Source organism: Gymnoscopelus microlampas (assembly GCF_963454915.1).
Source record: "Gymnoscopelus microlampas genome assembly, chromosome: 3".
Classification (NCBI taxonomy): Eukaryota; Metazoa; Chordata; class Actinopteri; order Myctophiformes; family Myctophidae; genus Gymnoscopelus; species Gymnoscopelus microlampas.
The window spans coordinates 27,191,658-27,205,333 of NC_139940.1; the positions used below are offsets into that span (position 1 = coordinate 27,191,658).

General features: G+C 39.2%; 1 protein-coding gene across 4 annotated transcripts in view; it reads left to right on the forward strand.

The window, feature by feature from the left end:
- The first annotated feature begins 1,254 nt into the window (after positions 1 to 1,254).
- The window catches only part of col6a4a (collagen, type VI, alpha 4a), a 48,949-nt gene continuing 36,527 nt past the window's right edge, over positions 1,255 to 13,676 (forward strand). For 3 of the 4 annotated variants that reach the window (XM_084052533.1, XM_084052535.1, XM_084052536.1), the window contains exons 1-3: positions 1,255 to 1,318; positions 2,733 to 2,772; positions 12,742 to 12,864. In XM_084052533.1, the coding sequence (XP_083908659.1) occupies positions 12,789 to 12,864 (76 nt within the window). In that variant the 5' untranslated portion in view covers positions 1,255 to 1,318; positions 2,733 to 2,772; positions 12,742 to 12,788. The remainder of the gene's footprint in view (positions 1,319 to 2,732; positions 2,773 to 12,741; positions 12,865 to 13,676) is intronic. The other variant, XM_084052534.1, reaches the window with a different exon arrangement.

Sequence of the window (13,676 nt, forward strand, 5' to 3'; positions counted from 1 at the left end):
CCTTTCTTAAGAAGTGCTTTGATAACGCTGCACAAATACAACTTTTTTTCTGCTAAAACTCCCCCTCTGGGTTCTACATGTTTTAAAGTCGGCGTGTGTGTCGACATGATTAATGTGTCCATCTGTGTCTGTGAACAGTGTGAAGAGCTGTGCCTGGCTCCAGCCTTACTGTAGCTGTAGGCATACTAAGTTACATCACGTTTTGCATTTAATATTTCCTCGCACGACGGTGTCCTGCATCAAAAATAGCAGTGAGCTCTATCCAGTGGTGGAAAGTACCTAGTACTGTACTTAAGTACAACTTTTACTTTTTGTACTTTAAGGATGTTTTGATGCCAATACTTTTGTACTTTAACTAAAGTATATTTTGAATACCAGACTTTTACTTGTTGTAACAGAGTATTTCTGCATAGCAGTATTGATACTTTTACTTAAGTATAACATTTGAGTACTTTTTCCGAATACAAGACAGGTGGGCACTAGGGACATCCGGGCACCATATTTTTGGGATGACTGGGCACCTGGACAAGTGGGCACCTGGAGAGGTGGGCACCAGAACAACAGGGCACCAAAATCATCTGGGCACTAGGGACATTTGGGACCCTAAGTGAGTGGGCACTTAGGGGTGGAGATAACTGGGCACCTGGACGAGTGGGCACCATTAGGATTGTGTTTTTTAACTTTACATAGCATGCTGCTTTGTTGTTGGCAAGTGATATTTAACCCAGTGTTCTTTAAACCCCCAAACACAACACAACAAAGAGGTCAAAAGTACAATATCCCTATTTTATTTTATTTTTTTACAGTAGGCGACTCATTTTGATCTATTTTTTGGACTATATTTTCTCTATCCTAACATTGATCATTTTACCATTTTTTGCATCCTTAATTCTTTTTGGTATTTTACCATTTTCCCAACTTGTTCTATTTTTTAACAGTACTTCTATTTTGGCAAATGCACTCTTATGTTGTTCTTTGAAACTCTGTTATAATGTACTTTTGACCTCGGCACTATTTTGACAAATAAACTCTATATTGTACTTTTCAGCGGGTTAAATATCACTTACCAATAACAAAGCAGCATGCTATGTAAAGTTAAAAACCACTTATGGACATTATTCAGGTGAACACTCGGCTATTTTGGGCGCGCGACACCGTGGTGCGACGGAGCATAATGTAGGGTTAAGTGGGATGGGTGTGAGGAGTGGGCGTGGCTGTAGAACCCAGAGACAACAACTTTAAACTAAAGTCCTCCTCCCATACAAGGCAATGGGATTCCTGCCTTCGCGCTTCACAGCCATGCATCACCAGCCACGCTGTAAGTTAACACAATTAATATCATTATTAGCATGAACATGAGCTTAGCATGGATGTAGCCTATTATAGGCGATAACTGAAAAGCAATGGCTGCAAATGTGACTTGTCTTAACAATAACCCAGAGAGTGTTCAAGTTGCAGGTTGAGCAGCTGCTGCTGATGTAGCCTAATGAGTGCTGCAATAAATTGCCTGGTTAGCCTACAATAACTGTAATCTTACTGCTTAATCACAAAAAAATTGCATTTGAGAATTGTGTTAAAGTTAGGCAGAGAACAGTGGAACATTTTAGAAAAATTCTTTTAGATATAAATTAATTAAATGTTAAGTTATGCAGTCCACCTTATCCATGCTGTACTGTAGTAGCCTACCTACCATTATACTAAAGCCAATCCTGTTTTGTGTTTGCTGATGGGGTCTCCCCATCTCCCTAGCCCTTCCTAAACAGAAAATACATTTTCCGTTCAGGATACCAAATTTCATCTAATCAGGATAAACAATAGCCTTGGATCAAGACTATCATAGATGTAGGCTATGTAATCGATTTTGACATTTCCATATCTATGATCATGTAAAAGTCAGACTCGATAAAATACATCTATGATAGTCTTGATCCAAGGCTAGATAAACAAGTGCAAATGGAAGTGATGAAAGAAAAACATGAGCAGACAAAACAGGAATTGCAAAACTATAAAATTGAGGATGATAAATGGGTTCTCTATATCTTGACTGGATTGGTGACACATTTGAAAAAAAAAAAAAATTGTTTGAGCTGGAGAGATGGAGAGTGACCCCTGTTATTTAACCAACACATACTACTATCAGAATTTAGAGCTTTACCATTTTATCAAAACACTTTTAATTTTAACAGAGAAATATCACTTACAGACCCTTTTAAGATATTGCTGCTTTGTGCTTGCCTTGTGGTGGTAGTCAGAGTTCACTTTTTCTTTTTTTAAGTCTTTGTTTGAACTTGGCTCTGGTTTAGATCATGAGGGTCTGGGTTAGAGCCATAGCAAGACAGCAAATGACTTTGTATGCAGTTCCAGAATGCCTTCATTTGTCATTGTCATTTTTGTACATTATTTTGTTTGCAGTTTTGACTGTGACCGTGATTTGAAATGTGTAAAAAAAAAATGAAACTTTCAAGAATCTAAGACAAACGTTGTCTTATAATGGGGGGTGTATGTGTCATTACATCTCCAAACACTCCGAACTGGGGGGGTTCTCTGGGTAGAGCACCCTTTGGGTATGTTTTCAATTAATCCATGACTGACTTCTCTTAAAACTGTCACAACGTAGTCAGTTTGCTGTAATAGCTCTATCAACGCCTATGACTGATTTAAGGATGTGCAAAAGAATGTAGGCTAATGAAGTGCTTTATAGGGTAATAAATCTTATCCCCTCTTCTTTTCAGTGATGTGAACGAGTGAATGCTGGAATCCTTTCTTATTCAGGTAGGACCGAATTTGCGTGCGTGTCTGCGTGCGAGCGAGCGAGAGAGAGAGAGAGAGAGAGAGAGAGAGAGAGAGAGAGAGAGAGAGAGAGAGAGAGAGAGAGAGAGAGAGAGAGAGAGAGAGAGAGAGAGAGAGAGAGAGAGAGAGAGAGAGAGAGAGAGAGAGAGAGAGAGAGAGAGAGAGAGAGAGAGAGAGAGAGAGAGAGAGAGAGAGAGAGAGAGAGAGAGAGAGAGAGAGAGAGAGAGAGAGAGAGAGAGAGAGAGAAAGCCAGGAAGAGAATAGGCCAATCATCAGGACAAACTGGGGTCCTAACAGCCACATGTTTTATTTTATGAGTTGTCTTCTTAAGATGACAACGTAATCTTTAAAATGTCTGCCAGTTTTTCTTCTCTGGTATTTTCAAAATGTAATTAAAAGTGTGTGATGACTGTGTGATGGTACAATAGGGGGGGCAGAGTGGATTAGTGATCATTGAGTCTATTCTGTATCCAAAATGTCCAAATGTGTTCTTGAGTAACACATTGAGCCCTACTTGCTTACTCAGAACGTGTTCAGGTCCATGCCTACACCATCTAAATGTATTGCAAAGTAATATAGACTGTAGTGTAAGATATAGGCTTCAAGCCACTGCAGCAAGATGAGACTCCAGGATAGATTATTCTGCAATGTTAAAGCCATATCAACAGTTGAATGCAGGACAACAAGACGTGTCCAAAATGCAGCTGACACTGCAACAGTAACAGATGACAGCAGCGCTAAACTAATGCAGTTGAAGGGATGATAATGTTTATCATGGAGGCTATAAACTGGAGAGATCAAATGTTGAGTCTGTTAACTGAACTAAAGTAAGCAATGGAACTCACACAGGGACTTGAGTTTGCAGATGTGTACCCCCACACATACCTTGACTCATCAGTGCAGATTATTCATTACAAGACTTTGTTTGTTTCATCGTTGTGCGGTCAGGGATGATACCAGAGCTTTTAGTCTGACTCCTTACAGTACTTATCTCTTTCCTGTTCCTGTTTCCAGACATTTCTGGCAACACCTTTAGTTTTCCTCTTCAGACATAGTTGTAGAGAGATAGGAATACATACAGCGAGGACAGAGAGGACAGAGAGGGGGGAAGGTGCAACACAGGTCGCTGGCCAGAATCAAACTGGGTTGACATTGTGATTAATGTGGTTTATGCATCTACCAGCGTGTCCCAAAAAGGATGCTCTGGCAACACTTACATGTACTATAACCTGTTACCTGATGGCAACATTTTAGTTTTCTTCATTATCTTAAGGTCAGGGATTATGGATTTAATTTACTGTAGCCCAATGGGTGGAACATACCATTAAAGGGGTATTTCATTTTAAAACACTTCTTGGGTTTTAATGTCTTCTCAGGCTTTTGTGTGCAACCCCAAGACAGTTTGTAAGTTGCTTGATTCAATATTTAGATATTTGATATTCTTTACAACAGGCATGCCCCCTCCTATATGAGCCAAGCATTTAACTTCAATCTCCATTAATGGAATAAACACACGTCCCTGGTTCTGGTGACTCATATTGTCCTTCTATCTCAGGCATTAGGGGGTCATGATTTTTTTTTAAAAGCATTTGAAAATGCATGGCCCTCCCTCATGCATTAGAAGGTCAATATCAGTCACCAGAACCAGGGATGTGTGTTTTCAGTGAGTCTTGTGAAAATGGAGTTTGAAGTTCAATGGGCTTATATATCAAACCTGATCCAATGAATATCAAATTGATAAATATTGAATCAAGCAACTTAAAAAATTACTGGGGTCCACACAAAAGCCTGAGTAGACATTAAAATGACCCCAGAAGTATTTTAAAGTGAAATACACCTTTAATTGTTTGCTCAATTGGTAGTGCAAGGCTCTATAATGCCAGGGTTACTGTAAGAGTTGAATATCCACATGCCTCAGTTACTGTAATGGAGAAAGGCACTGTAAGGGTTCAATTCCCTATACATCTAAATAAAGTATATCAGTAACAAATAACGGAGAAATGCTCTCTATGCATTTATAATACTGTCATTTAAATAAAATGTATGTAACAGACATACATTTCATTTCAACCTTACAGTTTATTCCCACATACTGTAGGTCCACTTGCGTTGAACTCGTTGCCCTAAAGTGCATGCATTTTTTATCCATTTGAGGAAATTCATAATGAGGAATTTCCTGCTGATACGCATCAACCAATCAGCTAGCTGCTTCACAGTCATTTAGAATTTTAGCTCACAGTGCGATCTACAGATCTTGTAGATCTGCTGTTTTTACCAAATGGTTGCCCAATGCTCCCTCATTTTTGCATGATGTTTGCCTATTATTACATGCCTTTGGATATTAGGGACGCTAGGGTTCATGTGGTTAAAGGCAGCAGATACCCATTAGCAGTGAGCGAATCCAATAGGGAGTGGAATTACGTGTGTACTATACTAAGGAGAGATTGAAGAACTTATTAGAGCTAGTCAGATGCACCAAATGTGCTCCAACACCTCTGGCCTGTTTGGCAGTGCACGGACAGGCAATATCGAGTCATTACTCTGATTTGCTGATACTGTGTCATGTCTTGACCCAGCTTATTTTTTAACTGACAAGGGTCATGTGTTTGGTCTCTCAATGAGATTAGCCTAATTATGAGCTATGCTAACAAGACAAAATAAATCATTATGAGTGTTTCCTGTGCAGGAAAATGGTTCAGATTAGACTAAACCCCAAGATGCTTGCTTTGAAGTCTGGGAAACAACAGCAATCTTTAATTACTAGCACTTTGGCCATGTTTTTGCTCAGCACGCCAAAAACCTCATAATGGTACTGTCACAGAAAAAATATGGCAGTAAGATTGTGTACTGTCATGTTTGTTCCATTAGGCACATTGAAACTTTCCTGGAGCCTTTAACATGTTCTGTATCCCTCATTTGTGTGACATCATGGAGATAACAGGTTGCTTTACACACAAGAGTCTTACAAGTCTTGAAACATTGCCACATTACTGTAGTTTATATCAGATGCATGGCTATGTCATGAACTGGAGTAGGAGAGAGTAGATAAACTCACACCACAGTTTTTATGAGGTGCTGGTACTGGCAACAAGATTCAGATAGGAAAGAATACCACACACTCAATGGATTTTAATTACATTTCAATAAGCTGTCTTCATCAGGGTAGCTGAGATTATAAGACCCACAGACACACTTATAGTCACTTCCATTTTAACTTTAAAAACTGTTCAAAATAGCTCAAATAGCTGATGTACAAGCTCACAACGCGTAGCGTTGTGAGCTTGTAGATTGGCTATATTTGTTACTTTTCCGTGACATCGTTGTACAATGTTTTAGGCCACTGGTTCCCAAACTTTTAAGCCAAGACCCAAAACTTTAGAGAAATTAGATGTTTTCCTGGGAGCCAAACTAGTGAAAATAGCAGATCTACAAGCTCACAACGGTTCGCTTTGCGCAGCGTTGTGAGTTTGTAGATCTGCTATTTTCACTGCTTCTTAAACTTTTTCACAACGCATAGCGTTGTGAGCTTGTAGATCGGCTATATTTGTTACTTTTCCGTGGCATCGTTGTACAATGTTTTAGGCCACTGGTTCCCAAACTTTTAAGCCAAGACCCAAAACTTTAGAGAAATTAGATGTTTTCCTGGGAGCCAAACTAGTGAAAATAGCAGATCTACAAGCTCACAACGGTTCGCTTTGCGCAGCGTTGTGAGTTTGTAGATCTGCTATTTTCACTGCTTCTTAAACTTTAAAAAAAATTATCATTTTTTTTATTTCATTTATGAAATACTTTTTAAAAATGTTGGAATTGTTTTTAATTGATGAAAAGTTTTTTGAATCTTTCGAAATAATATATCGATATTTTTTAAATGTAGGAAACAGGAAAAAAGGGAGATATTTACTCGTGACCGATAAAAATGTGTCCGCGACCCAAAGATGGGTCCCGACCCCCTGTTTGGGAAACAGTGCTGTAGTAGGGCATTAATTCACAAAACACAGCAATGATATACTTAGTTGACCAAGGTCCCCCAGGGCTATGTCCACTCCCTTTTACCCGCTACCATATCTCTTCACCGACAATAGCATTGCAACGCATTCTGAGCTACTGAGCTTGTACGTCTGCTATTTGTGCCAAATGTTTACCCCAGAAAAGGGACGCCAGGGTTCATGGGTTCAGCATGTCCTCTATACATTGAAGTAACAGATCTCTTAGTTTAGATTAGCCAGAGCACACACATCTGCTTTTCAAACAATGCTATCACCAACTGTAAATCACAGTGAGGGGTTAAAAAACATACGTAGGGTTTGTGTTTAGTGAAGTAAAGCGTCAGGGGCCACATCCAGAGCAGCTGGGAGACGGCAGACTGGGGGTCCTGCATGGTGTCCTTGTGTTTGACAGGATTGGTTACACCACACAGCTGGGGGAGGGGAGAAAAGTTCAATAGGTGTTCCCCTTGTTCTTCAAAGGCCAGATGTGCAGTAAATGCTACACATATGTTTGTGTTTATAGGAATGGATGGCATTGCAAATGCAATGGATTATTTGCAACCATGTTGACGAACCGGAGGGGTCCGGTTGAGAACGAAAAAAGGGACTGAAACAGGTTCTAGATTACCTGATTTATTTTTATTTATTGGTCTCTTATGTATGCATTTGGTATAAAATTGTTTAACGTGGCTGTTTACTATGACCTAATGGCATGAGTATGCAGCCTATACCATTAACCATTCCAGATGCAGTATCATTTTAACAGCAAACACTGCAGATATTCTTTGGCTTTGTCCAAACCATACTAAGTACAATGAATGTACAGGAATTGCTCACATTGCTGCAGAGACTGCAGACAACACTTAGGATTTTTCTTTTGTAGCTAATGCATTCAATCATTATGATCAGATGTACATTATTAACACAAGAGATAACAAGAGATAATTGGAAGTATGGCGATCCATAAGTAACTAAGGGCCTATCTTGCAAACATGTGCTCTCAAGATGTGGAGACCCGAATTACTTAGACAGTCATCCTTAATTGCTTTGATGATTAAGCTGATTGCCTGAAGCTAGAACATTCCTCTTGGTGGGTCTGTGCAGCAACTACAACATGTAGACATCTAAAAACAAAATATGCAGCTTTATTGTTTACCAGTATAGTTTTTTTTCGTAGTCATTGTTTTTCATAGTTTTTACATATTTTCCTTTTTTACAGTATACAGCTTGCAGCACAGCTGCTGTGCCTTTTGTAGAATTGCCTGTTGTTTTTATACTGTGAGTAACTTATAATCTTTGAAAGTCAGATTCCAACCATGTGATAATTTGTATAAAGCTTGGCTAGCCTTCGCTGATACAGACAGTACTCAGCTGTACCTAGCTGCATTCCTGCTGTATCCACAGTGACAGATTAAAAAAAAAGAAAAGAAAAAAAACACACACTAAAAAGACAGCTTAGCATCATCTTACAAAGCCTTGAAAGGGAGCTAGTCTTTCAGGTGTGTATCAAACCTTGAAAATGACAACAGTGACATAAAATGCCATTATACTGTACTCTACTCTCCTCTGCTGTTTAATGATGGATGTGTGGCTTGTCTGGTTCACAGACAGCATGTCCACAGTCTTTGCCTTTCCAAATCTGTCTGAAACACAGCAGAGCCAGCATGTCTCACTACCTGGACAGAACTTGTTCAAGTTGGCCATCACATTTGAACCCTGCTTTTAACGCTAGAATACTTAATTTACCATACATCCACTCCAAATAAAATAATTGCCTAAATTTGATGAATTTTGAGAAACGCTGTAAGAGGCTTCAAATCTCCAGCTAACTCTCTCTTCTCCAATTTTGGGCTGAACAACAAGAATGCCATTCCCAGCAATGGGGCCCGCTCTTTAACATCAAACACTTCATCTATAGCACTGAGCTGGAAAGAACTGCTTGTACATTGGTTAAACAAATAATGTTGAGGAGGTCAATGTAAATAACATTTCAATGGCTGAATGATGCTGAGCCCCTCATTCCAATCAACTGTCACTGAAGTGCTCTCGTTTGATTACGTTCACATGCTTCAAATTACAGTGAACCCCCATTTCCCTTTTAACTCTGGGGGCCTCAACCATTTGGCGTGTGACTAAACACAGGCATTGCTGGCAAGTTCATGGCTGTGCACATTTACTATATATGCAGACATACTCGTGCACACGCACAGATGGAAACAGGCAAATTTCGTAATGTGCTCACTGACAAAAAGTACACGCTCACATGGACACACAAGCACTGACTGGTTATCATCTCTGCTGTTGAGGCCTGGAAGGGACCGTATGGTTTCACTTTCACAGAAATTCAGCATGCTGCTCTCATACATTTTCCCATACAGTGGGACTGAAAACTGTATGCTGGGATCTGGAACTACAAACATTTCAATTGGAAAAAATAAATAAACCTACAGAATTCAAGACTAGGGGTCTGATAAAAAACAAAGCAAACTGTTAAAAACGTTTAAAACTGAGTATTAACAGAAAACATTTTTAAAAAATAGATAAACACACTAAGAACTCTCCACCACGCTATTGGATACAGATCATTTAGGTTTATGGAGTGTAAAGAAAGTGTTTCCCTTGGACCAATATCATAGCATAATCAAGTATTCCATCTGGTTTGCACTGTGTTATCAGGCCTAACATAAGAGTTTATCCCAATTATGAGAAACCTGAATAAAACAGCTGGGATATACTGTACTGGCATGGCCAAATTAGACCTCATAGAGCTCATATATTATGAGCTTTTATTTAGGATAATGTGTGCATGTACTGTAAATGCCATCATTGATTTATTCTGTCAAGTCAGAACTGTAAAATGTAAATAAGTATTTCACTTTGCGTGAAATCCTAATTTAAATAGATTATTTTACTGTGCAAGCTCATTGGCAGGCTTACTCCAGACGTTTGATGTGGTAGCCATTGATCAGTAGCTTGCAGGCCCACCCAAATGGGGTGGCAGAGGCTCAGGTGGTACTGTAGAGAAGCCCACTGGGAATCAATCGGAAGGTTCCTGGTTCAATCCCGGCTCCTACAGGCTTCATGTTGAGGCCTAAGTGAGACACTGGACCCCTACCCCTGGGCCTGCACACTGCTCTTAACCCATTAAGACCGGGAAAGCATCTGTCATTTGAGGTTTTAACCATTATTTTATACTTTGGCTATTCAAAAATAGCAGATCTACAAGCTCATATCTTGTATATCTAGAAAAATAATGAAAATTGGGCAAATCTTTGTATATATAGATTTGCACTGTAAACTGTATATATATATTTAAAGTGAACATTTGTAAATCAAATCTTTGTTCTCCCTGGAACAAAAATATTTTGCTTCTGCGGGTCCGCGACCAAATACATATCATTTTTGGTGGTCCTTGACATGTAGAACTTTGAGAACCACTGATATAGCAATATGTGGTTTTCAGAAAACTGTTAGGATTTAGAAGACATTTGTAGATGCGTTCCCGGATTGAATGGGTTAATAGGATGGATCAAATGCAGAGAAGTAATTCCCCTGGCTTTGGGGATCACCACGAAATACCCTTTAAATCTCGCGAGCTGAGTTTTTAGCTAAGCACAATTTGTGGGATGGTGTTGAGAGCCTAGTAGATCAGCTCACAGCTGTGACTTCAGGTTGTCTGTTACATTGCGGTTATAAATGTTTACTCAAACCTAGCGGTTCCCATTTAGTCATGGCAAGCTAATAGCATACCCAGTTACCATAGCCGTTTACAGCTGTCTCAGACCTGCTCTTGATGTACTTATTTTGTTTATGAGTAGAGATATCTATTAGTATCTTGCAGTAAAACAAATCACTCAGTTAGAGATCGACAATTGTTAAAAGCATTTTTTCTGGTACAACTCTGGAAACATTTAGCTGCACTGAAAAGAAATCTTGGACCCATTTGGTCAGATCTAATGCATTTGCTGCGTACAATGTTGCATTGCATTACATTATTCGTAGTTACCTAACTGCTACTCTACTAGTTGTCTATAAAGCTTACTCTACTTTACATTGCTAGGTTAACCCCTCCGGTTTGGATCTCTAATAATATAAACACTACTGTAGCTTTGACATAATATGTGTGTATTCCATGTGGAAAATGTTGTTGGATACATTTGTTTTTAATCCCTCTGAAACCCCAGAACCCTGACCTACTGTAGAGTCTATAATCCCTCTCTTACTGCATTGTAATGTCTCTTCATCTTTCCTGGCATGTTCAATCCACCAGGAGGGAGACTGACTTCAAAAAGACGAAGTGTTAAAGATTACCAAAGGAAGGAAAGAAATACTTATTTTAGAAACCCCCCCTGCTCACATGCCATTTTTTTTCAATTGCAGACACGGTCACCGATAGACAGTGTCAAGCACACACTTTAGCAATCATGCATTGAAAACGTCCCCTTGCATTAAAGGACGACTTCACCACTTTTCAACACAAATTCATATAATAGGTCCTCACTAATGCTTATGATAAAATTATTTAAAAAAAATCTACTTGGTCTGTGTCTCATAGGAGGGCTGTGGACAGTCCAGAAACCCGTCTACCAGTGACATCATCGTTAGGCAGGATTATTTTTTCCAAAAAGATTTTTAAAAAATTATTCCGATTTTTATTAAGGCGAGAACAATGGGATCTATTATTGCATTGCAACTTTCCAGGAATACAAAGCCTGCAGTTTCTATTAGCTTGGATTCCCCATTGATGATGTCACTGGTAGACAGGTTTCTGAACTGTCTACAGCCCTCCTCTGAGACACAGACTGATTAGAAAAAAATTGTACCATTTTATCATGAGCATTAGTGAGGACCTATTATATGAAGATATGTTGAAAAGTGGTGAAGTCGTCCTTTAACTACAGATTTATGTCGCTAATATAGACCAGATTGGAGAGTATGTCATGCACAGTCATTGGATAATTCTGCAACATCCCTGTGGTTTCCCTGTGGTCCTATTTCATTTTGAGGAACCAAGTTCATGGTATACTCATTCCCTGAGGGATACGAACACAACTTCCTTAATTGTACTTACATGTGCCAAATAACCGCCCTTTACAGCCCACTTGGCAATCAAACTAAATGTGACTGCCAACTTCTAATACTGTAGTTACCAAACCAGGGATAAGTGCCGTTGATTTATACAGTAAGATAGCCTATCCAAAGTGAATGTCATGTTTCTTCAAAGAAAAGGAATTATTTTGAAGAAATCTCACTGTTAGTAAAGCAGAGACAGAGAACAATAGATGTACTGGAATGTGAAAGCTTATCAGGGAGAATGCATGCAATATGACAGCATTTAGATATTCTATAAAATGTAAAAATCATCCTGTACCAGCAGTATTAAAAGACTATAACAGGGGTCTTCAACGTTCATCAGGCCAAGGACCCCTTAGCTGAAAGAGAGATTAAGTAGGGACCCCCACTACATATTGCATACAATTTGGTCGAAGATTAAACTTTTTCATAGATTTCATATAGCTTCATACACTTGTTTGACAGCACTATCATCAGTGTTGTGTGAATTAATGTTTTTTGTTTGTTTGTTTACACATTATCTTTTCTATTAATATGTTGGATTCATGTGTATTTTAGGATATTTAACCACTTAAACCCTCAATATTTAGTAAACTTGACATTTGTCTCTGTCCTTGCTGGTTTGCTCTTTTTTTCCCTTAAGCTCTCAACGCGTCACAGTTGATCAGCTATTATGATGGACAATATAACATAATGAACACATGAAAATGGCTTCACATAAAGTACAGCCAATGTTAGGGACTCAGTCCCACTGGCCCATACAAATGTACATACAGTATGCAATATATGTAGCACTGTATATAGTATGAATAAACATATAGTATGCCATTATTTGTAATAACTGACTCTTTTTCATGACAGCCCTTCTGATGTAATCGTTCATTGTACACAGTGTTTCTTCATTGTAGGTAAAGAGAGAAACTTGAGAACCATTCCAGTATGGAGGGGAGATGGGGCCTTCTCTTTAGTCTCATTGTAGCCGCATGTTTCTACGGCAACGGTGCTCAGAAAACAGGTGTGTATGATTATCCATATATGACTTAACTTCCTGCATACCACAATATAAAGTAACATGACGATGACAAATGTTTCATGTCAACATTACATAAGCTGATTGTATACATCTGTGACACACAATATCCATGGGCACATTAACACACACACACACACACACACACACACACACACACACACACACACACACACACACACACACACACACACACACACACACACACACACACACACACACACACACACACACACACACACACACACACACACAGATGGACGCATGCATGCACGCACACACATGTTACAATGTTACAATCACATGCACACACAGAAAACAGAAATAATTGGTGAGTTTCTCATGTTTATTACATTATGAGCACCATAATAGAGCACCTTTACTAACCTTGCACGTGTTTTTTATTTTTGTTTGTTCACTATGCAAATCATAGCAAAGAGAGATGTTGACTTCTTCATTCCAGTTAGCAATCAACATCCTGTGTAGGGTTAGGACAACAGCCTGTACTGTACCACTATATGCAGCACTATCTATTTGTGGACATGCAGTCAGTCCTATGGTAACCCACCACTTCTATCTAGATCATGCTCACGCTTTTGCACCTGGGGTACACTACTATGAGGTAAATGCTTTTGCCAGCAGCTCCCTGCTACAGCTCGGAAACTGTTCATGACCTGGAGATTGAATGCTCTCCATTCTCTTAAATCTACCAACACCACGTTTAATCCACCACCTTCCTTTTTCAATCACGCACACGCTTTTTCACTGGCGGAAATGTTTCCAAGGATGAACCTGAC